A 24502-nucleotide genomic window follows, 5' to 3' on the forward strand; every position below is an offset into this window, starting at 1 on the left:
CTTCTCCACAATGAATGAATGTCACTATGATAAACACATGGACATTTCCATAATAGGAGCAGCACTGACACTGCGGATGAGTGGACAGGAACAAAGCTTGTGATTGTTTTGTGTGTTGGGACCTTTTTCGGCCTGTTTATTTTTCCAATTCTCTGGTCATCGCAGCCGTGATCAACAACAGAAAATTTCACTTCCCCTTCTACTACCTGTTGGCTACTTAGCCACTGCCCATTTCTTTGCTGGAATTGTCTATGTCTTCCTGATGTTTAACACAGGCCCAGTTTCAAAAACATTGACTGTCAACCTCTGGTTTCTCTACCAGGGGCCTCTGGACACAAGCCTGACTGCCTCGTGATCAATTAGCTGGTTATTGCTGTGGAGAGACACATGTCAATCATGAGGATGTGGGTCCACAGCAACCTGACCAAAAAGAGAGTAACAGGGGTGCCAAGGATGGTTTAAATTTTGGTTTAATGCCTCCCCGTGGCTGACAACATTAATTACAACTCTACTGGGACCTCTAATTGCCTTACTAATCATGGTGACCATGTTAATCAGATTGGTGATTTTTGTAAAGAAGAGGATCAATACAGTTCAGGTAATGGTTCTTAGATGACAATACCAACCAGTAAAAGTGGCAATGCAATCAGTAATGAGTTATGATTGACTCATTAATGTACTAGTGAGAGGGAGGAATGTGAGGCTAAATTAATTTTGAAGTTTCATGAACTTTAGTAAAGAGTTATTTCTAAGCAGAAGTTAAGTCTGAGAAAGCTCCTGTTTCTTCTCAGAACTGTGAGATGCTCCATCAGTTGTTGACTCACACAGCTAGCAAGGACGTTCAAAGGTAATCTGTAGGACTGCAGCTGTGTTCCACAGCTAGCAAGGCAATCCTGATCTAAATTTCTGTGGAAAACAGTGACATCAGAGCCGATAAGAAATGAAGGAGTGTTCCAATGTAAAAGTTAACCAAAACATGAGGCTAAGGCTGTGAGGATGGAAACTAAAAAAAAAAAAGCTAACTTGCTTATTCTGTACTATAAAACCTGTGCTAATTCTGTACTCCGGGGCTCCAAGCATCACTGGTTTCTAAGGCAAGGAGGACCAAGCTCGAGCTTGCTAATGAACTGCTCTTTGTTGCTTGCATTGGTCGTGGACTCTGGTGGTCTTTCGGGAGGATTGGGAACTTTGGGTACAACAATGACAGAGATAAATTACAGAATAAAAATACAGAAGACACAAAGACAAGGTGTGCATAAATCATTTATCATCAATCATTTCGTGTATACAACAATAAGATCAACTTATTAAATGGCAAAGACTGAAACAGAGGATAAAAAAGAAGAAAATGAACAAATCAATTGTCAGCAGATCACAACTGTAATCTCAGCTCCTAGGAGGCTCAGGTCTAAAGACTGCAGTTTCAAACCAGTCCCAGCAGGGAAGACCATGAGATTCTTATTTCCAATGAATCACACACAAAAAGTCAGAAGTGGAGCTGTAGCTCAAAGTGGTAGCCTTGAAAACAAAAGCTCAGAGACAGCGCCCAGATCCTAAGTTCAAGTCCCAGGAAAACACACACACACACACACACACACACACACACACACACACACACACACACTACACAATGTACCAGTCAAATTCTCCTTTTCTGGAGCTAGATCACAAAATGAACCAGTTTCTTCCTCCTCTTCCTCTACAGAATACTGAAAGCCAAAATAAAAAAATAAAAAATAAAAAGGAGAACGAGAGCAAAAGCGAGAGAGTGCGTGCCATATTTTAATCTGCAATAGGATTGTGTACATTTTTTACCTACTAAGTTGACTCTCCACCTCTACTTTCTTCTTCCAAGGAAGTAAAATCTCTGGTTATATGCCAGACTTCAAAATCCCTGAAAAGGGCCTCATGTTTTGGGGAATATATATCCATCTCTGGTTATATGCCAGACTTCAAAAGCCCTGAAAAGGGCCTATTGTTCTGGGGTGTATAGATCTTCATTCCCAGGCCAGCCACCACTGCTATGTGAAATAATCTGCCACTGTTCCAAGCCATATAAAAAAGCTGAAAGATTTTGTAGGGAAAACAGCCTGACCTCTAGTGGCCTGGTTATTTCCCTTCTTTGCAGCACAAATCTCCACATACCCAAGAGTCACTTTTGTCTTCCCCAAGCTGCCTGCCTGCCTGCCTGCCATCCCAGCTACCCCGGAGGAGGCTGAGGTGGAAGATCAAGGTTCAGTTCCTCTTTACTGCAGGAACTGCGGGAAGTGGCGCTGTGGCTCAAGTTAGTAGAGTGCTAAGTAAGTCTTGAGCAAAACAATCTCTGGCACAAGCTGGGTGCGGTGGCTCACGTCTGCACTCCCAGCTACTCAGGAGGCTGAGATCTGAGGATCAAGGTTCAAAGCCAGCCCAGGCACAAATGGACCTGAGACTCTTATCTCCAATTAACCTCTAGAAAACAGCAAGTGGGGCTTGGCTTAAGGTAGGGAGATAGCCTTGAGCTGAAGAGCTCAGGGACAGTGTCCAAGCCAAAGTTGAAGCCCCAAGACACACCAAAAAAGAAAAATCTCTGGGACAGTGCGCAGGCCCTGGGTTGAGGCCCCAGGACTGGGGTTGGAGGTGGAGGAAAAGTGTGTAAGACTGTTATCTCCAGTGAACCTCCAACATTCTGAAGGTGGAAGATTCTTAGAAGGCAAAATAAGGATGAATTGAAATAAATAAATCTTTATGTATTAAATAATGACATACACACACGCATAAAGGCACACACACACTATGCATATGCACCTGTAGGTAGGTGGGCAGGTAGATAAAATAGACAGACAGAACTGAATCTGTCAAGATTTTTGTTCACAATGTCACCTGGTGCCCAGGGCGGCCGTGAGGTTTCTGTGAGCGGCGCCCGCCCCCCAGCGTCGAAGCCGGGAAACAAGGCCCGGGCTCCAGGCTGACGAGGCCCGGGTGGACGAGGCCCGGCTGGACGAGGCCCGGTGGACGAGGCCCGGGTGGACGATGCCGGGTGGACGAGGCCGGGTGGACGAGGCCCGGTGGACGAGGGCGGGTGGACGATGCCGGGTGGACGAGGCCGGGTGGACGAGGCCCGGTGGACGAGGCCGGGTGGACGAGGCCGGGTGGACGAGGCCCGGTGGACGAGGCCGGGCTCCAGGCTGACGAGGACGTCCAGGCCGCTCTCGGCCGGGGCCCCGCGGCGTCTCCTGGGCGCCCGGCCCGGCTCGCGTCTCCGTCCCGGCCCCCGCGGGCCCCAGGCCGGCCCGGCCAGCCCGGTCCTCCGGGGACGTCAGCGCGGCGCCCGGGGCTCCGTCCTGCAGCCCGGCCGCTCCGGGACGCCGCCCCCCCCCCTCAGGACTCCATTCCAGAACCTGCTTCACCCCGAGAGAACCCCGACCACCAGCCCAGCGTCCACACTCACCGCGGAGCGAGCGCCCTTCCCGCAGCCCCTGCGGGGTCGTCCGGTCGGGGCCGGGGCTGAGCTGAGGGGCGGCGGGCCGAGGACGCCGTGGCTGTTCGCGGGAGGAATCCACTTCCTCTTCCGGTCCTCGTGGGGAGCGAGAGCCCGCCCCGGAGGAAGCCCGCCCACTTCCGCCAGAGTGGGCGGGGCCATGCAAACAGCATCCAATCAGAGGAGGGCGTGGGCGGTGGCTGACCAGCGCTTCACCAATCAGAGCAATCAAAACATCTCTCCTGGAGAGCCACGCCGGGGACCGGATCCCAGCCGAGCCCGCGAGCAGACGCCGAGTTTCTCCCGGGGAGGCGGAGGGGACCCCGACCACCCGGGGAGGAGCCACCCGGGAGGCCCCGTCTTCCCCGCTTCCCACCACGGCCTCCTCACCTTCAAACGAACACCAGCGCACTCCGTTCACTTTTCCTGACCAGCTCCTCCCTCCCTTCTCCTCCTCCCCACTCCCCTCCTCCTCCCCTACTCAGCCCTCCTCCTCCTCCCCCTCTCCTCCTTCCTCCATCCCCTCCTCTCCTTCTCCTCCTCCCCATTCCCCTCCTCCTCCCCTCCTTCCTGTCCTCCTCCTCCTCTCCTCCTTCCTCCATACCCTCCTCCCTCTCTTCTCCTCCCCATTCCCCTCCTCCTCCCCTCCTTCCTGTCCTCCTCCTCCTCTGGTCCCCACTCCCTTCCTCCATCCCCTCCCCTCCTCCCCATTCCCCTCCTCCCCTCCTCACTCCCTCCACTCATTCCCCCATCCCCTCCTCTTCTCCCACTTTCCTCCCCACCATTCCCTTCCTCCTCCCTCCTCCCCCCAATCCCTCCCCCTTTCCCTCTCCCCCTTACCATTTACTTTCCCCTCCTCTTGTCTCCCCCTCCTCCACTCTTCCCTCCCCCTCCCCCTCTCTCCCTCCTATGTTATTTTATTGTATTTTATGGTGGTTTTGGTCCTGAGAGGTGAACCCAGGGCCTGGGCTCTGTCCTTGAGCTTTTTCCACTCAAGTCCAGCACAGCACAACTCCACTTCTGCCTTTTTGGTGGTTCATTGACGATAAGACTTTTCCAGAACCATTTTTTAAAAATCACTTCATTGGAATGATAACCAGTGTGTGTGTGTATTTGGGAAGGGTCAGGCGTAGTGGCACCTACCTGTAAAGCCAGCAGTAGGGAGACCAAGGCAAAAGCATGGTGAACTTGAAGCCAGCCTGGGTTCCTCAGTGAGACCTGAACAAACCACAGACGCCCCCACCCAGGTTTCTAAAACAAATATTTACATTAAAGATAGAACTGCTCGGAAAAAAATCTTCATGAATCTCTGGCTTTCACTCAGCCTGGGGTCTGCAGGTTGTTGTTTGGTTCAGAACAGAGCAGGTAAGCAGAATGGGGGATCGCTGGATTTTATGAAAACTACAGAGCATGAGGTCGGGGGCAGTGGCCGCTGCCTGCAATCCCAGCTATGGAGGAGGTGGAGGGAAGAAAGATGTCTGTTCTCAAGAAAAGCCTGGGGAAGAGGAGAGCGAGGCCCCATCTCAGGAGGAGAGCTGTGTGGGGCGATGTAGCTCTGTCGTCTCAGCGGCAGCCCAGGCCCTTGGTGGAGGCTGAGTCTTGTAGACTTCTTTATGCCCAGGCTGGCCTGAAACCCACCTGGCAAGAAACGAGCATCAGGAGCTCGAGTCCCTGCAGCCTGGACAGCTGGGAATATTCTGCAGAAATCCCGCCTCCCCTGGCCAGGACTGGGGCCCAGGGTCTGGGCGCTGTCCTGAGCTTTTTCTCTCCAGGCTGGTGCTCTCCCTCTTGAACCACAGCTCCACTTGGGCCTTGGGTTTCCAGCCGTGACTACAGGAGAGTGCAGTAAGGCCAGCAGGTGTGGGTGAACTTCGTGGGACGCCTTCAGCCCTGCATAAAGGCCGGAAAGAAGAGGCTCCCTGTCATTTCCCTTTCTTCAGCCTTAAAACTTCAACACGTTCTTTTTAATCACATGCCCACGTGCCATCCAGTTCTAAGAAACTATCATTTATTTTATGAACTTCATGCCTAGATTACTAATTGAGCAGAAGAAGTCGAGCCTGGCCCTGGTTGACGTCTCACTCCTGTCATCCCAGCCACACAGAAGGCTGACAGCTGAGGATCACAGTTCCAAGCCACTCTGGACAGGAAAGTGTGTAAGACTCTTATCTCCAGTGAATCAGCAAAAAGCAGGAAGAGGAGCTGTGTGGCTCAAGTGGTAGAGCGTCAGCCTTGAGCCAAAAAGCTCAGCCTTTTTACATGGTAGACAGGCACTCTACCACTAGGCCAAACTCCTGGAGCCCTCTAGGGTGTGTGTGTGTGTGTGTGTGTGTGTGTGTGTGTGTGTGTGTGTGTCTGTTTGCTTTGTGCTCAAGGCTGGTACTCTACCACTTGACCCACAGCGCAGCTTCAGTTTTCTTGTGGTTCATTGGAGATAACATAAGAAGTCATGATTGCAACTGTGTGAAAGATTCTCCCAGCAAGCACCAGGACACAGATACAGGTAAGTGGTTTATTTGGTTGTACTTTTATTAACTCATTTTGGAGGGAGGGGTGAGTATCAGAATTTGAACTCAGAGCCCCTGCTAGCCCAGCTCAAATGATCTACAGCCTGAACAACGCACCCCTTCCAACTTTTTCATTCTGATGAGTTTTAGAGATGGAATGTTGGGGAGGGGGCTGAGGTGGGCTTTGAACTGTGTACTTCTGGATTTCAGCCTTTGGAGTGGCTGGGATTACAGGCGTGTACACCAGTATCCGGCTTCCATGTCTTTTCCTCTTTAATTCTTTCCTATTTCAGCAAACTCATGCCCGCGTGACTGGTTACAGACAAAGAGGAAATGTTATAAGTTTTCCACGAACTTCCAGTCGTGGCAGGAGAGTCGAGAATCCTATTCCATGAGGAAATCGAGTCTCTTGATGATCGAGGACAGGGCAGAGCTGGTAAGAAGTGGGTGGTGGAAGTCAGCTCGTGGAAACTGGACAGCTCGTGTCAAGAGTCTGGGCAAACCTCAGAGGAGGCTCTGTGGACAGGTTGAACTTGATTTCTTTCTCCACAGGAGTTCATCCAGAATGAGGTGCAAGATGGGGTTTATTTTTGGATTGGATTACACCTTCCTGACACCCAGAAGACCTGGGCCTGGCTGGATGGGGCGGCCTTGAACCCACAGCTGTGAGTTTGTCATTGGCTTTCCAAGGCCCATGGTGGAAACTGCACACAGCTCACTGGTGACACCTGCTGGTGGGAGGCAGGCACTGCAGCATGAAGTGTGTCAGGACATTCTTCTTCAAGAGTAACAGACCCACCCCTGGTGGTGTGGTGTCATGGTTGTGTGTTATTCCACAATCGTGCCCGCTGCAGGGGAATGTGTGGACAAACTCATGGCTAGTGAGGTCAGCCAGGGTCAGAAAGACAACTGGCGCTCTCTCTCTCACACACAGGCAGAAGCTAGATCTAAATATACCAGGATATGCTGGGTGCTGGTGGCTCACGTCTGTCATCCCAGCTACTCAGGAGGCTGAAGATGGAGAATCATGGCTGGAAGCCAGTCCACAGTCATGGTTCGAAGCCAGCCCCAGGAAGGAAAGTCTATGAGACCCTTATCTCCAAGGAACCAGCAAAAAGGCCAAACGTGGAGCTGTGGCTTAAGGGTAGATCACATCAGTTTTGAGTGAAAAAGCTCAGGACCAGTGCTCAGGCTCTAAGTTCAAGACTCAGGACCAACACACACACACACACACACACACACACACACACACACACACAAATACACATGGAACCATTCCTTCACCCTGGCTTTCAGGCCAGGCACCGGAAGCTCCCTCTTGTAATCCCAGCTACTCAGGAAGCTGAAGATGGAGAATGGTGGCTGGAAGCCAGTCCACACAGAAAAGCCCACACGACTTGTATGAGTGAGACAGGGAATGAGCCGGAGGCGTGGTTTCAGTGGCAAAGTGGCAGTCCTTAGCCAGGAAATTGAGAGTTCAAGGCCACGAGTTCAAGTCCTGGTGTCACTAAAAAATTTTATAATATTCTCTATGGCATATTTCCATGTTTTAAGCAATCTAGCTTGGATAGGAGCTGGTGAGGAGATGCAGGGAACCAAAATGGGAGAGGAGGAAGAACTGGGCCCTGGGCCAGCCTGGGGGGTTTTGATTGTCTTTGTCTCCCAGATTTCAGGTCGCAGGCCAGGCAGGAGAGAACGCCTGTGCCCTGGTCACACACCAGGGTGTTTTCTCTGAAAAGTGCGCCATTTCCAGTCACTGTATTTGCCAACAAGAGCTTTGTTCATCCACGGCCACGAGGGACGTCTAGACTCCCCCAGGTGTCTTCTCATGTAACACTTCACTCCTGTGACTGTGGCTGGCTGATGGTGGCTCACGTCTGTCATCCCAGCTGAGGTCTGAAGATTGCAGTTCACAGCCAGCCCCGGGCAGGGCTGAGAGACTCTTATCTCCAGTAACCAGTAATAATAACAAGAACAATAATACTCACACCAGAAGCGGAAGTGGGGCTCAAAGTGTCACAGCGCCAGCCTTGAGTGACATAGCTAAGGGAGTGCATCCAGGCCCCGAGTTCAAGTCCCAGCACCAGAAAAAAAACCACACACACAAAAACAAAGGGGGGAAAACCTTGATGTAGAAAGAGAAGCCATTAGGTGAGAACCTTCTAGAACCTTCCACCACTAAATTTACACAACTCTGGTCCTGAGCACTCTCTTCTTTCCTACCTGGTCAGATCTCTAAGTCTGCAGTGCAGGTGTGTGCAGCCTTGTACATCCTTTCCAGAAGATTCCTTGGCTTGCTGACCTCCTGTCTAATTTACTACTTATTTCCTTCCTTCCTTCCTTCCTTCCTTCCTTCCTTCCTTCCTTCCTTCCTTCCTTCCCGTCTTTTCTCTTGGGGTTTGTTTATGTCCTTATTCCACTCAGGATCCTCTGTTCAGCGCAGCCTTCACCCGCATCCTCCTGCCTCCACCATTCAAGCACTGAGACTACAGGCAGGGGAAACGACACCGGCGTTCACTTGTATTTCCTAATGTGTCGTCATGTTCGTGTTCCGTCATTGTAGGGCACGGGTGTGTGCTTGCGGAAACATAAACACTTGTGTGATCCCACGAGCCTGGGTGGCGAGAATACCAGTTCCCTGCACACGATTCCCCTGCTCCTGCAGGTATTTCACAAGTAATGTGTTTGGGTTTGAACTCATAGCTTGGGCACTGTCCCTGAGTGGTTTTGCTCAAGGCTGGTGCCCTATCACAGGAGCCACAGTGCCACCCCTGGCTTGTTTTTGGTGGTTCACTGGAGATAAGAGCCTTCCGGATTTTCCTGCCCAAGCTGGCTTTGAACCGAAATCCTCGGGTCTCAGCCTTCTGATTAGCTGGGATGTCCAGAGCCTGGGGTCCCCACCAATCCACTCTGTGTCCAGCTGTGCATTAAACAGCTGCATGGAAATACACCGTCACCCTGTGATGACAGCAGAGCCTGAGCCCCGCCATTCCATTCTCACCCCACAGGGGACCCTGCCTGGGGGGAAACTGAGGCAGGGCAGCCATGACATTTTCCACCCCTCCCACAGGACCCCAGTGACAATTCACCCTTCCTGACATCCCTGCTCTTATCCCTGCTCATGGCCTCCTCTGATGTCTCGGGATGAGGTAAAGTTAATTCACTGATGGAAAGTGAATGGACATTTATGACAGTTTACATGTTTCTTATCCTTGATGGATGTGATGGGAAGAGGGTAACGGTTCTGGAAGTCACATTTCTGTTTGCACACTATCCCTCCCTCTCTCTCCCAGTTTCCTCCTGTCGTCCCCACCCACAAGTGGGAGAGTTCATTTCCCACATCGTGTCCAGTGCCTTTGCTCGTCCTCTGTCCTCCGTTCCTGTGTCCCAAAGACATAGTGCACAAACAAGACCAAAAGAAAACAGCCAGAGGGCTGGGAGTTTGGCCTCGTGGTAGAGTGCTTGCCTAGCATGCATGAAGACCCAGGTTCGATTCCTTCCTAACACATACATAGAAATAAGCCAGAAGTGGTGCTGTGGCTCACGTGGTAGAGCTCTAGGCTTGAGAAAGTGCAAGGACAGTGCTCAGACCCTGAGTTCAAGATCCAGGACTGGCAAAAAAATAAAAAAACAACCCATAACAACCAAACTAACAACAAGAACAACAACAAAAAACAGCCAGCAGCTGTGGTTCACACCTGCAATTCCAGCTACCCAGGTGGCTGAGATCTGCATACGGGGTGAGCCCTCTACCACTAAGCCAAACGCCCAGCCTGGCTTGTTTTTTTAACTGTAGCACGATTTGAACTGGGGACCAGATGGAGGTGAGGGTTTAGTGAAGCTTGCCTTTAAAATACAGGAACTGTTCACTTAGGGTCCTTGACGTAGGTGGCAGAATTCGAAGTTCTGAACAAGTCACAGTGGTAGGAAAACTTGGCAGGAGTGTGTTGGAGACTGCCTCAGGGTCTCTTAACTTGCTGTCTAATACTTTTAATATGATAGCTTAGTAAAAAAGTTTTAGGCCGCTTACTTTGTGCTAAAAGACATCTGGATCATTATCTTTATTTACTGATTGCTTTGCTCTGTGTACAGAGACATCCAGAGGCTATCTTGACAAAGTTAATCTGTAGACTGCTCTGCCTTATGCTAAGGAATGTTTGAACTGTTATCTCGACAAGTTAACTTGCCCCATGTCTTGTTTTCTCAGGCCCCCTTTCCTGCTTACCTTGATATTCTTGCAAGCTAGCCCCTGCTTTAAAGCCCTATATAAACCCCCTCTGACTTTCAATAAACAGACCTTGATCAGAGCACTGTCTTGGTCTCATTCTTTGTGTTTGTCTGTCCCACTCATTTAGGTACGGTTCCCTCTCGGGTCTCAGTTGACTGAACCCCGCGGGCCGGGGCAGGAGTGAAAGAAATAGACAAAAGGCAGACAAACAGAAGGGCAGTGGCACACTCTGAGAGTGTGGGTGCTCTCATAGGGAGATGGAGATAGAGAAGAGAGAGAGAGAGTGAAAGAGAGAGAGGAGCTGCAGCTTGCTTTTATACTCTGGGCCAGTGTGGTGGGCAGTCACTCCTCCTCCCTCTGCTGGCTTCCCTCCCTCAAATCACTAGAACCCGCTGCTGTGATTTCTTTCTTGTGGTAATCTCTACTCTGCAGTGCTCAGAGGCTTCTGGGGACTGAATTTTGGTTCTGGGGGCTGAATTCTGTCATGTAAGTGGAGCCCTGTCTACCATCCTGCTGTGTTTGCAGCGTTTTCCTGGGCTTTGGGCTTGAGGAATAACTTCAGTTTTGCGTCTGTTACTAGCAGTTAGAGTCTACTTCTTTCTTTTCTTTCTTAGGCACGTCTCTGTTATTGAGTCATACTCCTATCCCTCCATGCTTTACGAGTTTACTTCTTGCTTTTTTTTGATAGGTTCTTCTTTGTCTTTCTACTCTTGCTATTTTTTTGGGGGGGGGGGAGGATGAGTTTTTCTTCTCTTTCTTTATTTTTTTTTCTTTTTGCTGGTCCTAGGTTTGAACTCAGGGCCTGGGCACTGTCCTTGTGCTTTCTCAAGACCACTTGAGCCACAGCACCACTTCTGGCTTTTTTCCCCCTCTGTATGTGGTACCAAGGAATTGAACCCAGGTCTTGGTGCTGTTAGTGGAGTCCAGAGGTGGACAAAATATGAGATGACTCAGAATACAATTAAGATGTTAAACGTTTATTTCACCAGGGAAGGAGCCGACACACCCAGACTACACCCCAAGGTTGGGATCTCGGGGTGCAGCCCCAATCTGAGAAGCAGGCGGTTTTCAAAGAAGCCCAGCACACATGCTGAGTGTTCTCACCATAAATCTTGTGGTTGTGGGCAAGGATACAGCCTTCTTCTGGGTAAGTGAATGGCAGGGGAAAGGGTGTTAAGTTGAAGTGAATGGTGACAGAGGGGAGCTTGGGGAAGGGAAGGATGTAAACCCCAGTCCCTAATTTCTACCATTCCGTAAGAATGCATTTTCCCCATTTTCTACATTACACCTCTCTCTGTGCTTGTACTGAGTCAAACTTGACTCCTGTGCATCCTCATGTATGGAGACTGTAAGAGCTTGAGTTTCACAGAATTCATTCACCCCTTTATGTAATGGAGTAAAGTATGAAGGATACAAGGCCTGGCAGTAATGCCAGTGAGAAGCCATGTAGGGGTGCAGCCAGGGCAGACAAAAGTGTGGTCAGCCAGGGAGACTGGCTAAACATACCTGAAACCACTTGGTTGCGGTCTGTGCTCGAGTTTCACTGTCCTTGATCACTGTATCTCTGATGATGCCAGATTAATTGGCACAAAAACAACAGGCCTCTCCCAGAGCCATCCGAGGCCTTCCTCTTTGAGAAACAGGAGATGGAGCCCCCTTCTGTTCTGGAGGACGTGTCAAAGATCTAAGGCTCATTTAAAACAAGTTTAGAGGGGCCGGGAGTTTGTCCTAGTGGTGGAGTGCTGGCCTAGAATGCACGAAGATCCAGGTTTGATTCCTTGGTACCACATACATGGAAAAAGCCAGAAGTGGTGCTGAGGCTCACGTGGCAGAGCTCTAGCCTTGAGAAAGTCGAAGGACAGTGCTCAGGCCCTGAGTTCAAGCCCAGGACTGGCAAAAAATACAAGTTTAGGGGAAGTTAGTGTGGGCAGCCCTGAGGGAGAAGTAGTAGGCTCCGGCAAGAAGAGGGGGTGCCTTATGGAAGAGAAAGTCCCAATTTGGGCGCCCTGGGTTAAGAAAGGGTGGAAGGAAACATTCCTGGCCTCCTGGCAGAGACCCCATGTTTTTCCAGTTCCCATATCCAGATGTGGTTAAGGCATCGCAGTATTTTAGGATAATAATAACTGGGGTACAGGTGCCTGGAACTTTCTGATTTTGGGGTCCAGTGAGAGAGATGTAGGGGTTATTGTCGACTCCCAAGATATGGTTTCACAGCCCCAGTTCTTGCAATGAGCCTCTCCGGCAGCCTAGCAGAAGGTTCTGCTGGGATGGAAAAGCACACTATGTAGTTCCTCGTAATGGTTTTTTGATTTGTATTATTTCAAATTCGAAATTGCCACAGCCATACCAGGTAGACATAATTTGTCAGCCGCCTCCCCCTTCTCCTCATGACGCTCCTGGGAGACCTTGGCCTTTATAACTTCCTAGACTTTTCCATAAAACACAGAGACTGAATTCAAAAGAGGGCCCTACATAGTAAGTATGTTCAAGTCCCTTGGCCAATAATCTTCCAGGTGTGGGGTCCATTAACTCCCAATCAAATGACGTAGGCTGATAGCGATTTGGGGCGAATATCAAAACACAGATTACAATTAAGAATAGAAAAGTCTTGGCTTTACGGAGTCCTTGGTAAGGGGTCCCAGTCGCCATCTCTTTGGAGATGGTAGTTCTGGGTCCTGTGTCTTGGTGATCACAGCAGAGTCCAAGTTTGGTGTTATGCCTGTTTAACCTGGGTGTGGTGTATCTAAGCTCAGAGTCCGCTCATTTTGGCAGTCTTGGGATGACCAGGTGGGGCCTTTTATGGAGGGCTGAGGGCCTCAGGTCACAGGGAAGGGTCCTGTCCAGCTAGGCTTGGGCCCTGGAGCTCTGGTGATGGTGAATCCACGCCTGGGTGAGGGGACAAGAGGGCATACTTTCTCAGAGTCCACAGGTGTCTGGGTACTATCAACCAAATGACGAATGTGCTCCAGAGTCAACTGCAAGGCCAGTGAAGACTGAATTAAATTGTGGTTAGTATTATCAGCCAGCTCAGCTCCCTGATCTTTGGGGGAAAAAAATGGGGAGGTCTACATACCTGGAAATTCATTGTATACCCATTTCCCTTATGAGCTCCAACTTTCAGACATACTCATACCATTTGCAACATACTCAAAACTTCATGGGATTTGTCTTCTTTCTTTTAACAAACATTTTAAGACAATCCTGACTTTTTAAATACAGTCAGGGGACTTTCAACTTAGCACAGAAAGTAGGTCCCTGCAGGGTGGGGGAGTCAGGCAGGTTAGGGTGGGTAGCTGGCAGATTAGATATCACAATCTCGCAGGTACTTTGCCCAGACTGGCCCAGAAATGCAGTTTTCAGCTCAATGAGTCCTTTAAAAGGCCATTTTACTTCCATTCAAAGCAACAAGGTGAGGAACACAGAAGTAGATTTTAAGCATGAACTTACCTGAAACTTGTTAAGGACCAAAATGTAACTTGGGTTACATTTGACAAACTTGTAAAAATGATCTGTTTCTCTCTGTGGGCCTGCCTACAATTGTTACAGAAAATCTACAAGGCAAAACTGGAATGGGAATGAAACAATCATTTGGTAGCACTAACTTTCCTTTTTTTTTTTTTAACTTTGAAACAAATATTTAGGACAATCTCACTTCCAAATTTTATCCAGAAACCATTTCTAATTAAAAAAAAAAACTTTTACTAACCTTTGCTTTTAACACTTCACACTTTATCCTTTATTTGCATTTGAATTACTCTGATAGGCTCAAAGCCATCCCCTTTGCCTCCAGGCCTCCTTCTAAGAGGCTTTTTTTTTTTCAGTCTGAATTACTGCCTAGAACTCCAATAACAGATTAAACCCAAATTACAGATTTTCCTTGATGCAAGAATTACAAATATCACTGTACCCAAATCCAGACTTAGCATCTTTCTTTTCCTAAATACATCTAACTGCAAACTAGTATTGAGACTAAATCATAAGTAGATAAACTTTTAAACATTCCTTTTAAAGCCTTTTTTCCAATTTCATATTTTTTAAGGGACAGTTTCAGAAATACCAATCACATCACCCACATTTTACCACCAGGTTTTCAGTGTCAGTCTGCAAGGAAAAGGGACAGGATGAAGGTGAGACATCTGGCCCAGCTTTTGTGCCATGTGTGAACTTTCCCTAGGGCCTGTCCCACCCTAGACACCAGAGCTACACCTTTGCCAGTTCTCCTCTCAACCTCAATGTCAGGCCCACAGGCCTACCCTAAGTTTTCCCAGTCCTTTCTCTTGCCACTTAATTACATAAACACTTTTAGACAGACAAAGGTCTTGACACTGATAAGCAAACATTTCTATTTAAATATCAAATACTTATTTCTAATACTTATCCTCAAATTTAGTTGAGGAAAATAAATCCCAGTTTCCCTGATGCCTTTTTGCTAAACTGGACAACTTGATTATAATATAAACAGCCTAATGCATTATAATACCAGGTTCTTAAATGCAAATCACAGAATCCTTAGAAAAATATTTTAACTAGTTCCTCTTAATGCAGTAATTCTTTGAGATATTTGGAACACCCAAACTTGATCATTTTTCTTGGAGTTTAGACTTAAATTCACCCATTTACCTTTTTGTGTATCAAGTAGAAACTCACCCGTAAAAACAGCATGCTGACAGTTTAATCTTGAACATGTTCACTCACACACACACACACTCACACACACACACATTCATACTCACAAAGATCTTAAAGTGCACAAAATTAATATCAGTGGCAAGAGATACTTTTGCCAATCTTACTCTGGCATCCTTTAAGACAAAACTTCTTACTGAGCACTTTGCTGGGCCTTTTGTTTCCAGGGTTTATCTGCTAGCAAGATAATTTAGCATAACCAAAGTCTTTGAATTCCTTCCCTGGAGCAAAACTCCCAGCCCCCTCTTTTTCATATTTTTTTTGGTGTGCCGTCCCTGAGCTTTTTCACTGGAGGCTGGCACCCTACCACTTGAGCCACTTCTTTCCACTCCACTTCTGGCTTTTTGATGCTGAGCAGGAGCTAAGGAATTTCACAATCTCTCCTGCCCTAGAGTGTTTTCACTTCAGATAGTATCTCAGGCTGTAAGCCAAAGAAATCATTACTATTATTATTATTATGAAAAATAGATCTCGGGGAACAGGGAAAGCAGCTTAGTGGTAGAATGCTTGCCTAGCATGCACAAAGCTCTGGTTTCCAGTCCTCAGTACCACCGTCATAGAAAAAGAAAGAAGTGCAGCTGTGGCTCAAGTGGTAGAGCGCTAGCCTTGAGAAAGCTCAGGAACAGTGCTCTGGCCATGAGTTCAAACCCCAGGACTGGCAAATAATAATAATAATAATAATAATAATAATAATAATAATAATCCTGACACATCAATCATTTCATTTCTAATCCATTGAATTTCAGATCCTGATTCCTCTCTTGCTTTTGTTTTGTTTTTTGTTTTTTGTTTGTTTGTTTTCTCTGTCAGGAGAGCCAGGAAAGGCAGAGGCTGGTGGGAGAATCTGCACATCCAGCTGTCATAGAACACTTGCAAATGCCGTCGGTTCAGCCTAAAAAGAACAAGGAGGAAAAATAACAGAAGCCTTGGTGAGAATGGTACAGAAAAATCTGCCTTCCACAGACAACCCAAAAAGCAGGCCAGCAGGTAACTTGCATTAGGGTTGAAGTCTCCCACAAAGGCAGCTAGGCTGGGACAGAGGAGGGAAGGTTAGATCTGGGATGTGTGCCTTGAGTTGGAGTAACATCCCTCTCCTTCCTCCTCATTGTCGTCCTCCTCCTCTTCCTCCTCTTCTGCTTTTCTTCTGCTGCTTTTTTTGTTTCTGTTTTGTTTTTGTTTTTGTTTTTTTGCCAGTCCTGGGCTTGAGCTTATGGACTGAACATTGTCCTTGAACTTTCTCAAGGCTAGAGCTCAACCACTTGAGCCACAGAACCATTTCCAGCTTTTTTCTATGTATGTGATACTGAGGAATCGAACCTGGGTCTTCATGCATGCTAGACAAGCACTCTACCACTAGGCCACACTCCCAGCCCTTATTTCTAAAAAATTTTTATTGCCAGTCCTGAGGCTTGAACTCAGGGGCTGGGCACTGTCCTTGGACACATTTTACTCAAGGCTAGTGCTCTGCCACTTGGCCACTTCCAGCCTTTTCTGAGTATGTGGTACTGAGAAATCGAACCCATGCATACTAGGAAAGCACTGTTCCACTGAGGAGCGTAGAAAATATCTATATCTTTTCTATAAACCTATGATTAGCCATTTGTATTTTTATACTTGTATTCATTTGTATCTTTATACTTGTACAAGGTCGGACCTGCGAGAGCCAGCGAACTAGGCAGAAGCCTGATAGCCTGTCCGCAGGTTTTCTCCACTGACCACATATTGGGTCTGTCCCTTCACCCATTAGCCAATCAGTTCAAAGCATGACAGCTTGCTAAACCGACCAATGACTAGTCACGACCCGCCTCCCATTTTGTATTGCACCAATCATTTAATGGAATCTTGGTGCCAGTGCTTACTGGGACCTGCCCCCTACCAAAGAATGTATTAAAGGTGCTGTAATTTTGTGCACGTGGCCTCTGGTCTGCACTCGACTATCAGTGCGCAGAGACCCGTGCTCGAGCTCGTCAATAAACGACTCATTGCAATTTGCATTGATCTTCGGTCTCTGGTGATCCTTCCGGGGGGCTTCAAGTTTCTGGGCATTATACCACTAGACAACACTCCCAGTGTACCTTTTTTCTTTCTTTCTTTTTTCTTTTTTTAGTGGGTCATCAGGTTGATCTCTGCACCTGGGCGCTGTCCCTGAGCTCTTCACTTATACCTGAGCCACAGCCCCACTTCCCTCCTGGCCTACTTTTATATGACATTTTTATTTTTATATTTTATTATTCCATATATTCATATTATATATATACAATTTGCATGTAGATCATATAGTATGTTATAGGATTGATAAAGTACAACATACAACAATTATATAGCACCATGTAACCTAATACTGTATGTAATATAAGGGTCTATATAACCAGGGGGCTGGAGTTTACATTTGTCATCCCAGCTACTCAGGTGACTGGTGGTCAAGTCATCCTGAGCAGGAAAGTCCATGAGCCTCTTCTCTCCAATGAACCACCAGAAAAGTAGAGGTGGAGCTGTGGATCAAAGTGGTAGAGCACTAACTAGCCTTGAGGGAAAACCTTCAAGGACAGTGCCCAGGACCTGAGTTCAAGCCCCAGGTCTGACCAAAAAAGAAAGTATATATAATATAATATAATGCCATATTATACAGTATATTTACAATAGAACATATACCATGATGTTATATAAATTATGTATCATAGGGCCGGGAGTTTGGCCTAGTGGTTAAAGTGCTTGCCTAGCATGCATGAAGACCCAGGTTCAATTCCTTGGTACCACATACATAGAAAAAAGCCGGAAGTGGTGCTGAGGCTCAAGTGGTAGAGCTCTAGCCTTGAGAAAGTCCAAGGACAGTGCTCAGGCCCTGAGCTCAAGCCCAGGACTGGCAAAAAAAAATTATGTATCATAGAACATAATGGTATGTCATATGAAATGTTTATAATATCTATCATATAGCATATGACCAAGCAGGGATTTGAACTCACCTTTGTCTCTCAAGGTTGGCTCTATCACTGGAGCCACAGCTCCCCTTCTGGCCTTTTCATGGTTCTGTGGAGATAAAGAGTCTCCCAGACTTTCCTGCCTGCCACCCTCACATCTTGGGCTCCTGAGTAGCTGGGGTTACAGGGAGGAGACACCAGTGCTCAGCTCCTCCATTCTTTCCTTTTCCACCATTGCAAGATGGCCTTGGTGGTAATTGAGCCAGGACAAGCCACAAGTAGGGAATGCTATGATCATTTTCCTTCTAGAAGTTTCCTTAGATTCAAACTCTCCTCTTTTTGCAGTGAAAAAGCTCTGGGAAATATGCCTAGGAATATTGTCACCTATCACCACAGCCAAACTGCAGTGCTGTCTGTTGACTATTGTGGTTCTGTTTGGGACGACAGTTATGCTAACAGTGATTCTAGCAGGTGAGTAGCTTTGAATGGCCAATGGGTGGTTTAGGCCCCGGGACGGGCACAAAAACAGAAGACTGATTATAAAGCAAATCCATTGTGTGTTTAGTGAACCAAGCAGAAAGCCACATTCCAGAGCACAGCCTGTTTTCTTCCTGTCCAAGAGAGTGGATTGGCTTTGGGAATCAATGTTTCTACTTTTCTGAGGATACAAGGAACTGGACGTCCAGTCAGGACTTTTGTGCCTCCTCTGGAGCCAATCTGGCCACCTTTGACACCATCCAGGACCTGGTAAGAAATGCTTTTGGGGTTCCTGTTCTCTGTGACGTGCTAAAGACACCCCACCCCGACTTGGAGAGGTTGTGTGAAGTTAAAGGGTTGGGCGCCAGGAGCTCACGCTGTCATCCAGTTACCCAGGAGGCTGAGATGGGAGGATCACAGTTCCAAGTCAAACTGTGCAAGAAAGTCGTGAGACTCTTACCTCCCAGGAAAAAACTGGAAGGAGATTTGTGTTAGAGAAGGACTCTCATTTTCAACTTACTGTGTTTTATTACAGAATTTCTTGAAAAAACACAAAGGTTACGATCATTGGATTGGACTGAGAAGAGAATCCTCAAAGCACAGCTGGAAGTGGGCAGACAACACAGACTTCACCAACTTGTACGTTTTCAACCATCTTTTTGCTTGTTTGTTTGTTTGGGTCAGGACTGGGGCTTGAACTCAGGGCCTAGGCCCTTGTTCCTGAGGTTTTGCTTAAGGCCAGCGCTTTACCACTTGAACCACAGCACCACTTCCAGCTTTTGCTAAAGAGTTTATTGGAGATAAGAGTCTCATGGATTTTCTTCCAGGGCTGGCTTTGAACTGTGATCCTCAGATCTCAGCCTCCTGAGTAGCTGGATGACAGCTGTGAGTCCTGGAACCCAGCATGGATTTGTTGTTGTTGATGGTTTATTTTTCTGCATTTTGGAAACAGCTGAGCCTGAGTGAAGGTCACGTCTAGGGAGCCCACAGGTGGCCGTGGGTCATGAATGAATGCGTGGTTAGTGTGACTGGGATGGACGGGTGATGGACAGACAGGTGGCATTCACACCAGGACTTTGAGAATGGAGAAGAAACGCAACTCAGTGAGCAGTGCTCAGCACTAAAGTCAGATGAGCGCTAGTCTCTTACTTCTGTTAGAACCACACCTAGCATCCGGGTTGTGGCCTGGTGCTAAAGTGCTTGCCTCACATTCACAAAGCTCTAGGTTCGATTCCTCTGAAGCACATACACAGAAACAGCTGGAAATTGTGCTGTGGCTCAAGTGGTAGAGCTCTAAACTTGGGCCCAGGAAGCTCAGGGACAGTGCTCAGGCCCTGAGTTCAAGCCCAGCACTGGCAAGAAAGAAAAAACAATGAAAAAGAAAAGACAGGCCACAGCTGCGTGCTGGTGGCTCTCACGTGTCATCCTAGCTACACGGGAGGCTGGGGTGTGAGAATCAGGGTTCCACACCAGCAGAGGCAGGAAAATCTGTGAGCCTCTCATCTTCCATGAACCACAAAACAGAAAGCCAGAAGTGGTGCTGGGGCTCTTGATGGAGAGCAGGACTCGTCTTGAGCACAAAAGCTCAGGGAAAGCATCCAGGCCCCCAGTTCAAACCCCACAACTGACATAAAGAAAAAAAGGAAAAAGAAAGCAAGTGTGCAGCCAAATGTGAATACTGAACAGTGATTCTGCTTGGCTCTAGGGCGGAAGTTCGAGGCCCTGGGGAATACGCTTATTTGGATGATGTTGGAATTAGCAGCGCCAGGGTCTACGCAGAGAGAAAGTGGATCTGCAGCAAACCAAGCCTCTATGCCCAGTGTCCAGCTGCCTCCAGTTCTCTCCTACCCCGGGTCTCCTTCTCTACATACTGTCTGCTTGTAGCTGCGATCCTAAAAGCTCACGCCTAGAATCCCAGCTATGCAAGAGACTAACATCTGAGGACCTGGGTTCAAAGCCTTCCTAACCAGGAAATTCCATGAGCATTATTTCCAGTGAAACATTACAAAACCAGAAGTGGCACTGTGGCTTAATTAGTAGACCACTAACCTTGAGCTTAAAAGCTCAGGGACAGTGCTCAGACCCTGAGTTCAAGCTCCATGACCCACAAAAAAGGAAAAATAGGAAAATACCTGGTACCCCTCAGGAGACATTCCGTCTTGTTACAACTTGGGGTTTCTCTCTCTGCCTTCCTCTCTGTGTGTCCCCTGACAACTTTGATTTGATTGATAATTAGCTTTTTTCCTTATTTTGTTATTCGTTAAAAATTTTAATTTACTATTATTTTTCATCATTTTTGTTACTTTTAGTTTATAATTTATTATTTTTGTTTTTTACTTCTTCTATATTTTTATATTAAATTATTATTTTCTTAAAATTTTATTTCTTTAAAAATTTTTTTTTCCAGTCCTGGGGCTTGAACTCAGTGCCTGAGCACTCTCCTTGGGCTTTCTCAAGACTACAGCTCTACCACTTGAACCACAGCACCACTTCCAGCTTGTTTTTTTTCTGTTTGTAATGGGGTACCAAGGAATTGAACCCTGGTCTTCATGCATGCTAGACAAGCACTTTACCACTAGGCCAAACTCCTGGCCTTGTTTTTTTGTTTGTTTTGTAACCTTTTTTTTTTCTCTTCTTTTGCCCAAGGTTGGTGCTCTACCATTGAGCCATAGTGCTACATCTGGCTTTTTGGTGCTCCATGGGAGATGAGGGTCTCCTTTGAACCTCGATCCTCAGATCTCAGCCTCCTGAGTAGCTAGTCAGACAGGCGTGAGCCACCACCCCTGGCTCTCTTCCAGATGTTTTGGTGGTTCACTGGAGAGAGGAGTCTCACAGACTTTCCTGCCCGGGCTGGCTTTGAACCATGATCCTTGGATCTCAGCCTCCTGAGTAAGTTGGAATGACAGATGTGAGCCACCAGTACTGTAGCCACTTTATACGTTTTCAGAACTAGAACTGGACCCTTCTGTCGAGCAATGTGTTATTTTAATTTCACATCAAGTATTTATATCAAGGTCTCCCTAGAAATATTATTGTCATCTTCCTACCAGCCCTGCAGTTGACCTGTAAAATTATGGTTATAAAATATTACTAAATAGAAGAGATTTTAGCCTGCTTTGAAGAAAAGAATGTGATCGTGTTTATTTTGTTAAAGCCAAGTATACAGTTATTACAGGATTAGTGCCTGAGTTTTGCTTCCCGAAACAATATAAATATATACTTTGGAATTTAATAGTATAGTTGTGTTTGTAAAATTAAATGTAATCAATTGGACTTTATTCTGGGTTGAAAGGAGTGAAAATATTTGGCTGTTTACTTTATTAAAGCCACACATGCAATTCTAGAGATTAACATCTGTGTTATGCTTTGGGAAGCTAAATAAATGCTTTATCATTTGAAATAATCGTTATAATACATTAGTTTCAAACTTTCTAGTATTTTTGGCCAGTCCTGGGGCTTGAACTCAGGGCCTGAGCCCTGTCCTTGGGCTTTCTCAAGGCAGAGCTCTACCACTTGAGCCACAGCGCCACGTACAGCTTTTTCTATGTATGTGGTACTGAGGAATTGAAACTGAGTCTTCGTGCATGGTAGGCAAGCGCTCTACCACTAGGCCAAACTCCTGGCGCCCTCTAGGGTGTGTGTGTGTGCGTGTGTGTGTGTGTGTGTGTGTGTGTGTGTTTTCGTTGTGCTCAAGGCTGGTTCTCTATCACTTGAGTCACTTCAATTTTCTTGTGGTTCATTGGAGATAAGAATTTCAGAGACTTTCCTGGCTTTGAACCTTGATCCTCAGATCTCAGCTTCCTGAGTGGCTGGAATTACAGGGGTGCATCACCAAGCCTGGCTTCTCCATGAGTTTGAATAAGAAGACATCTCTCACCTGTTCATAGACAACTACAAGAAACAGCAGAATGTGCAGATTCTACTGTAGCCATAGGAACATAAGCAGTGTAAAAGCATGCAGTTGTATGTGTAGAAATATGAAGGGCATTACTATTGACTATTAGACCAAACAGTACAAGAGCGAGGACTCAATATTTGCGGACCCAATGCTACGGACATGGTATTGGAAATATAAACATAACTACATAGACATAAAAACCTATGACTCTATAGACAAGATTTATTTCATAAATTAATATGTATCCATGATACAAACCCTTAGCCTAATTTTGATTATGTTCTAAAAACTGAGTGCCAGTGATTGTATATAGAGATTCCCTTTTTAAACACTTGTCATTTGAAATATAATGAAAAAAAAATCCAAGTAAGACTGCAAAAAAAATAAACAAAATGAAGAAAAATTAAAAACCTACAGACAACAAGCTGCGTGCTGGTGGCTCTTACCTGTTTTCCTAGCTACACAGGAGGCTGAAATCTGCGAATCAGAGTTTGAAACCAGCCAAGGCAGGAAAATCCATGAAACTCTTAACTCCTATGAACCACAAAAAAAAAAAAAAAAAGCCAGAAGTGGTGCTGTGCTCATAATGGGAAAGCAGGGCTAGTCCTGAACACAGAAGCTCAGGACAGCGGCCCAGGCCAGAGTTCTAACCCCACACCTGACAAAAAGAAAAAAGAACAATGAATACAACCAAGTAAATACCCAAATGTGAGTACTGAACGTGTTTCTGCTTGGCTCTAGGGTGGAAGTGCGAGGCTCTGGGGAATACGCCTATTTGAATGAAGCTGGAATTAGCAGCGCCAGGGTCTACGCAGAGAGAAAGTGGATCTGCAGCAAACCAAGCCTCTACGCCCAGTGTCCAGCCGCCTCCAGCTCTCTCCTACCCCGTGTCTCCTCCTCTACATACTGTCTGCTTGTAGCTGGGATCCTAATAGCTCATGCCTAGAATCCCAGCTATGCAAAAGACTGACATCCGAGGACCTGGGTTCAAAGCCAGCCCGGGCAGGAAATTCTGTGAGAGTCTCAGCTCCAGTGAAACACTAGAAAACCAGCAGAGGCACTGTGGCTTAATTAGTAGAGCACTAGTCTTGAGCGAGGGAAAGTGCTCAGGCCCTGAGTTCAAGCCCCAGGATTGCCAAATAAAATAAAGTTTACAGCAACTTTAGCTTTGCTACTGGGGGACAAAGTTGTGACTTCTCTGTTCTGGGGTTCATGGAGCCAGGGGGTGTCAGAGCCCACTGGAAACACGAGTCATTCACCAGTGACACACGTGCATGACACGGCCAGGCGTGAAAGGCCTGTGCTACCAGAAGATGGGGACTTACACATTTCCCACCTGAAGCTCATCCCACTTCCTGCTTTTACTTCACCACATCTTTACCTCAAGGAATTGTGAAGAAGGGTTTCCCCTCCCCATGGTAAGTTAGAAAAGCAACACATCAACACTCTCTCTCTCTCTCTCTCTCTCTCTCTCTCTCTCTCTCTCTCTCTCTCTCTCTCTCTCTCTCTCTGTATAGTGTGTGTGTGTGTGTGTGTGTGTTGTGGTACTACCTTAACATGGGGAAATGAAACCCTTCTTTACAATTCTAAATAACTGAGCTTGGAATGTTACGTAATCTAGCCCCAGACACAGGCTCAATAGAAACGATGGCATTGTAGAAGTTCTGTTTTTGTACCATGGTCATATACTTGAGTGTTTTCATGTGTGTGTGTGTGTGTGTGTGTGTGTGTGTCTGCTTGTCCTGGGCCTTGAACTCAGGGACTCGTGCTGTTGGTTGGCTGTTCTTCTGAAGAAGGGCGCTCTACCATTTGAGCCTCAGCTCCACTTCTAGCTTTTTTGAAGGTCCATGGGAGATAAAAGTCTCACAGATTTTCCTGCCCAGGCTGGCTTTGAATTGTGATCTGTCATTTTACAGGTTACCAAAAATAATGGGTGCAGAAGTAGGTGAGCAGATTCCAGAAGCCGAGCTACGAGCTGGTCTTTGTGAAATGTGAACCACGTGATTCTAACTTGAAGCCACAGCTACTTTTTGCCTGGGGATTTTCAGGTAAGCTTCCTGTTTGGCTGGGGGTCTTTAGATGGCTAAAGCCATGGCTCAGAGGGTAGGGCACCAGCTCTGAGGGTTTTGTTTATATTTTTTAAAGCATGTGAATAGATAATGCCCTGAGTTCAAGGCTCCCCTACAAGCACACACACACACACACACACACACACGCACATGCACACACACATGTGTGTGTATGAATGTATTTATAATACATAATATATTTTATAAATACATTAGATTATGGCTGGGAGTGTGGCCTAGTGGTAGAGTGCCTGCCTAG

The 24502-nt window shown here is 47.0% G+C and overlaps 1 protein-coding gene and 1 pseudogene across 2 annotated transcripts; both read left to right on the forward strand.

The window, feature by feature from the left end:
* Nucleotides 1-10: 10 nt before the first annotated feature.
* Nucleotides 11-24502, forward strand: part of LOC150042096 (lysophosphatidic acid receptor 3-like) — a 181658-nt pseudogene continuing 157166 nt past the window's right edge.
* LOC150042097 (C-type lectin domain family 2 member D11-like) lies at nucleotides 15702-23248 on the forward strand. Of its 2 annotated transcripts, XM_090325295.1 has the most exons (5): nucleotides 15702-15868; nucleotides 18145-18270; nucleotides 18365-18546; nucleotides 18812-18915; nucleotides 22916-23248. In XM_090325295.1, exons 1-5 carry the CDS (start codon nucleotides 15817-15819, stop codon nucleotides 23118-23120), a joined length of 669 nt encoding a protein of 222 aa, XP_090181421.1. In that variant the 5' UTR covers nucleotides 15702-15816; the 3' UTR covers nucleotides 23121-23248. The 2 variants fall into 2 exon arrangements, 1 of the variants encoding a protein (XP_090181421.1); XR_016533676.1 differs by lacking the exons at nucleotides 15702-15868; nucleotides 18145-18270; nucleotides 18365-18546; nucleotides 18812-18915 and adding an exon at nucleotides 21093-21165 and having other exon boundaries at nucleotides 22916-22998.

Source organism: Megascapheus bottae, chromosome 37, assembly GCF_031878675.1.
Source record: "Megascapheus bottae isolate mThoBot1 chromosome 37, mThoBot2.hap1, whole genome shotgun sequence".
Classification (NCBI taxonomy): domain Eukaryota; kingdom Metazoa; phylum Chordata; class Mammalia; order Rodentia; family Geomyidae; genus Megascapheus; species Megascapheus bottae.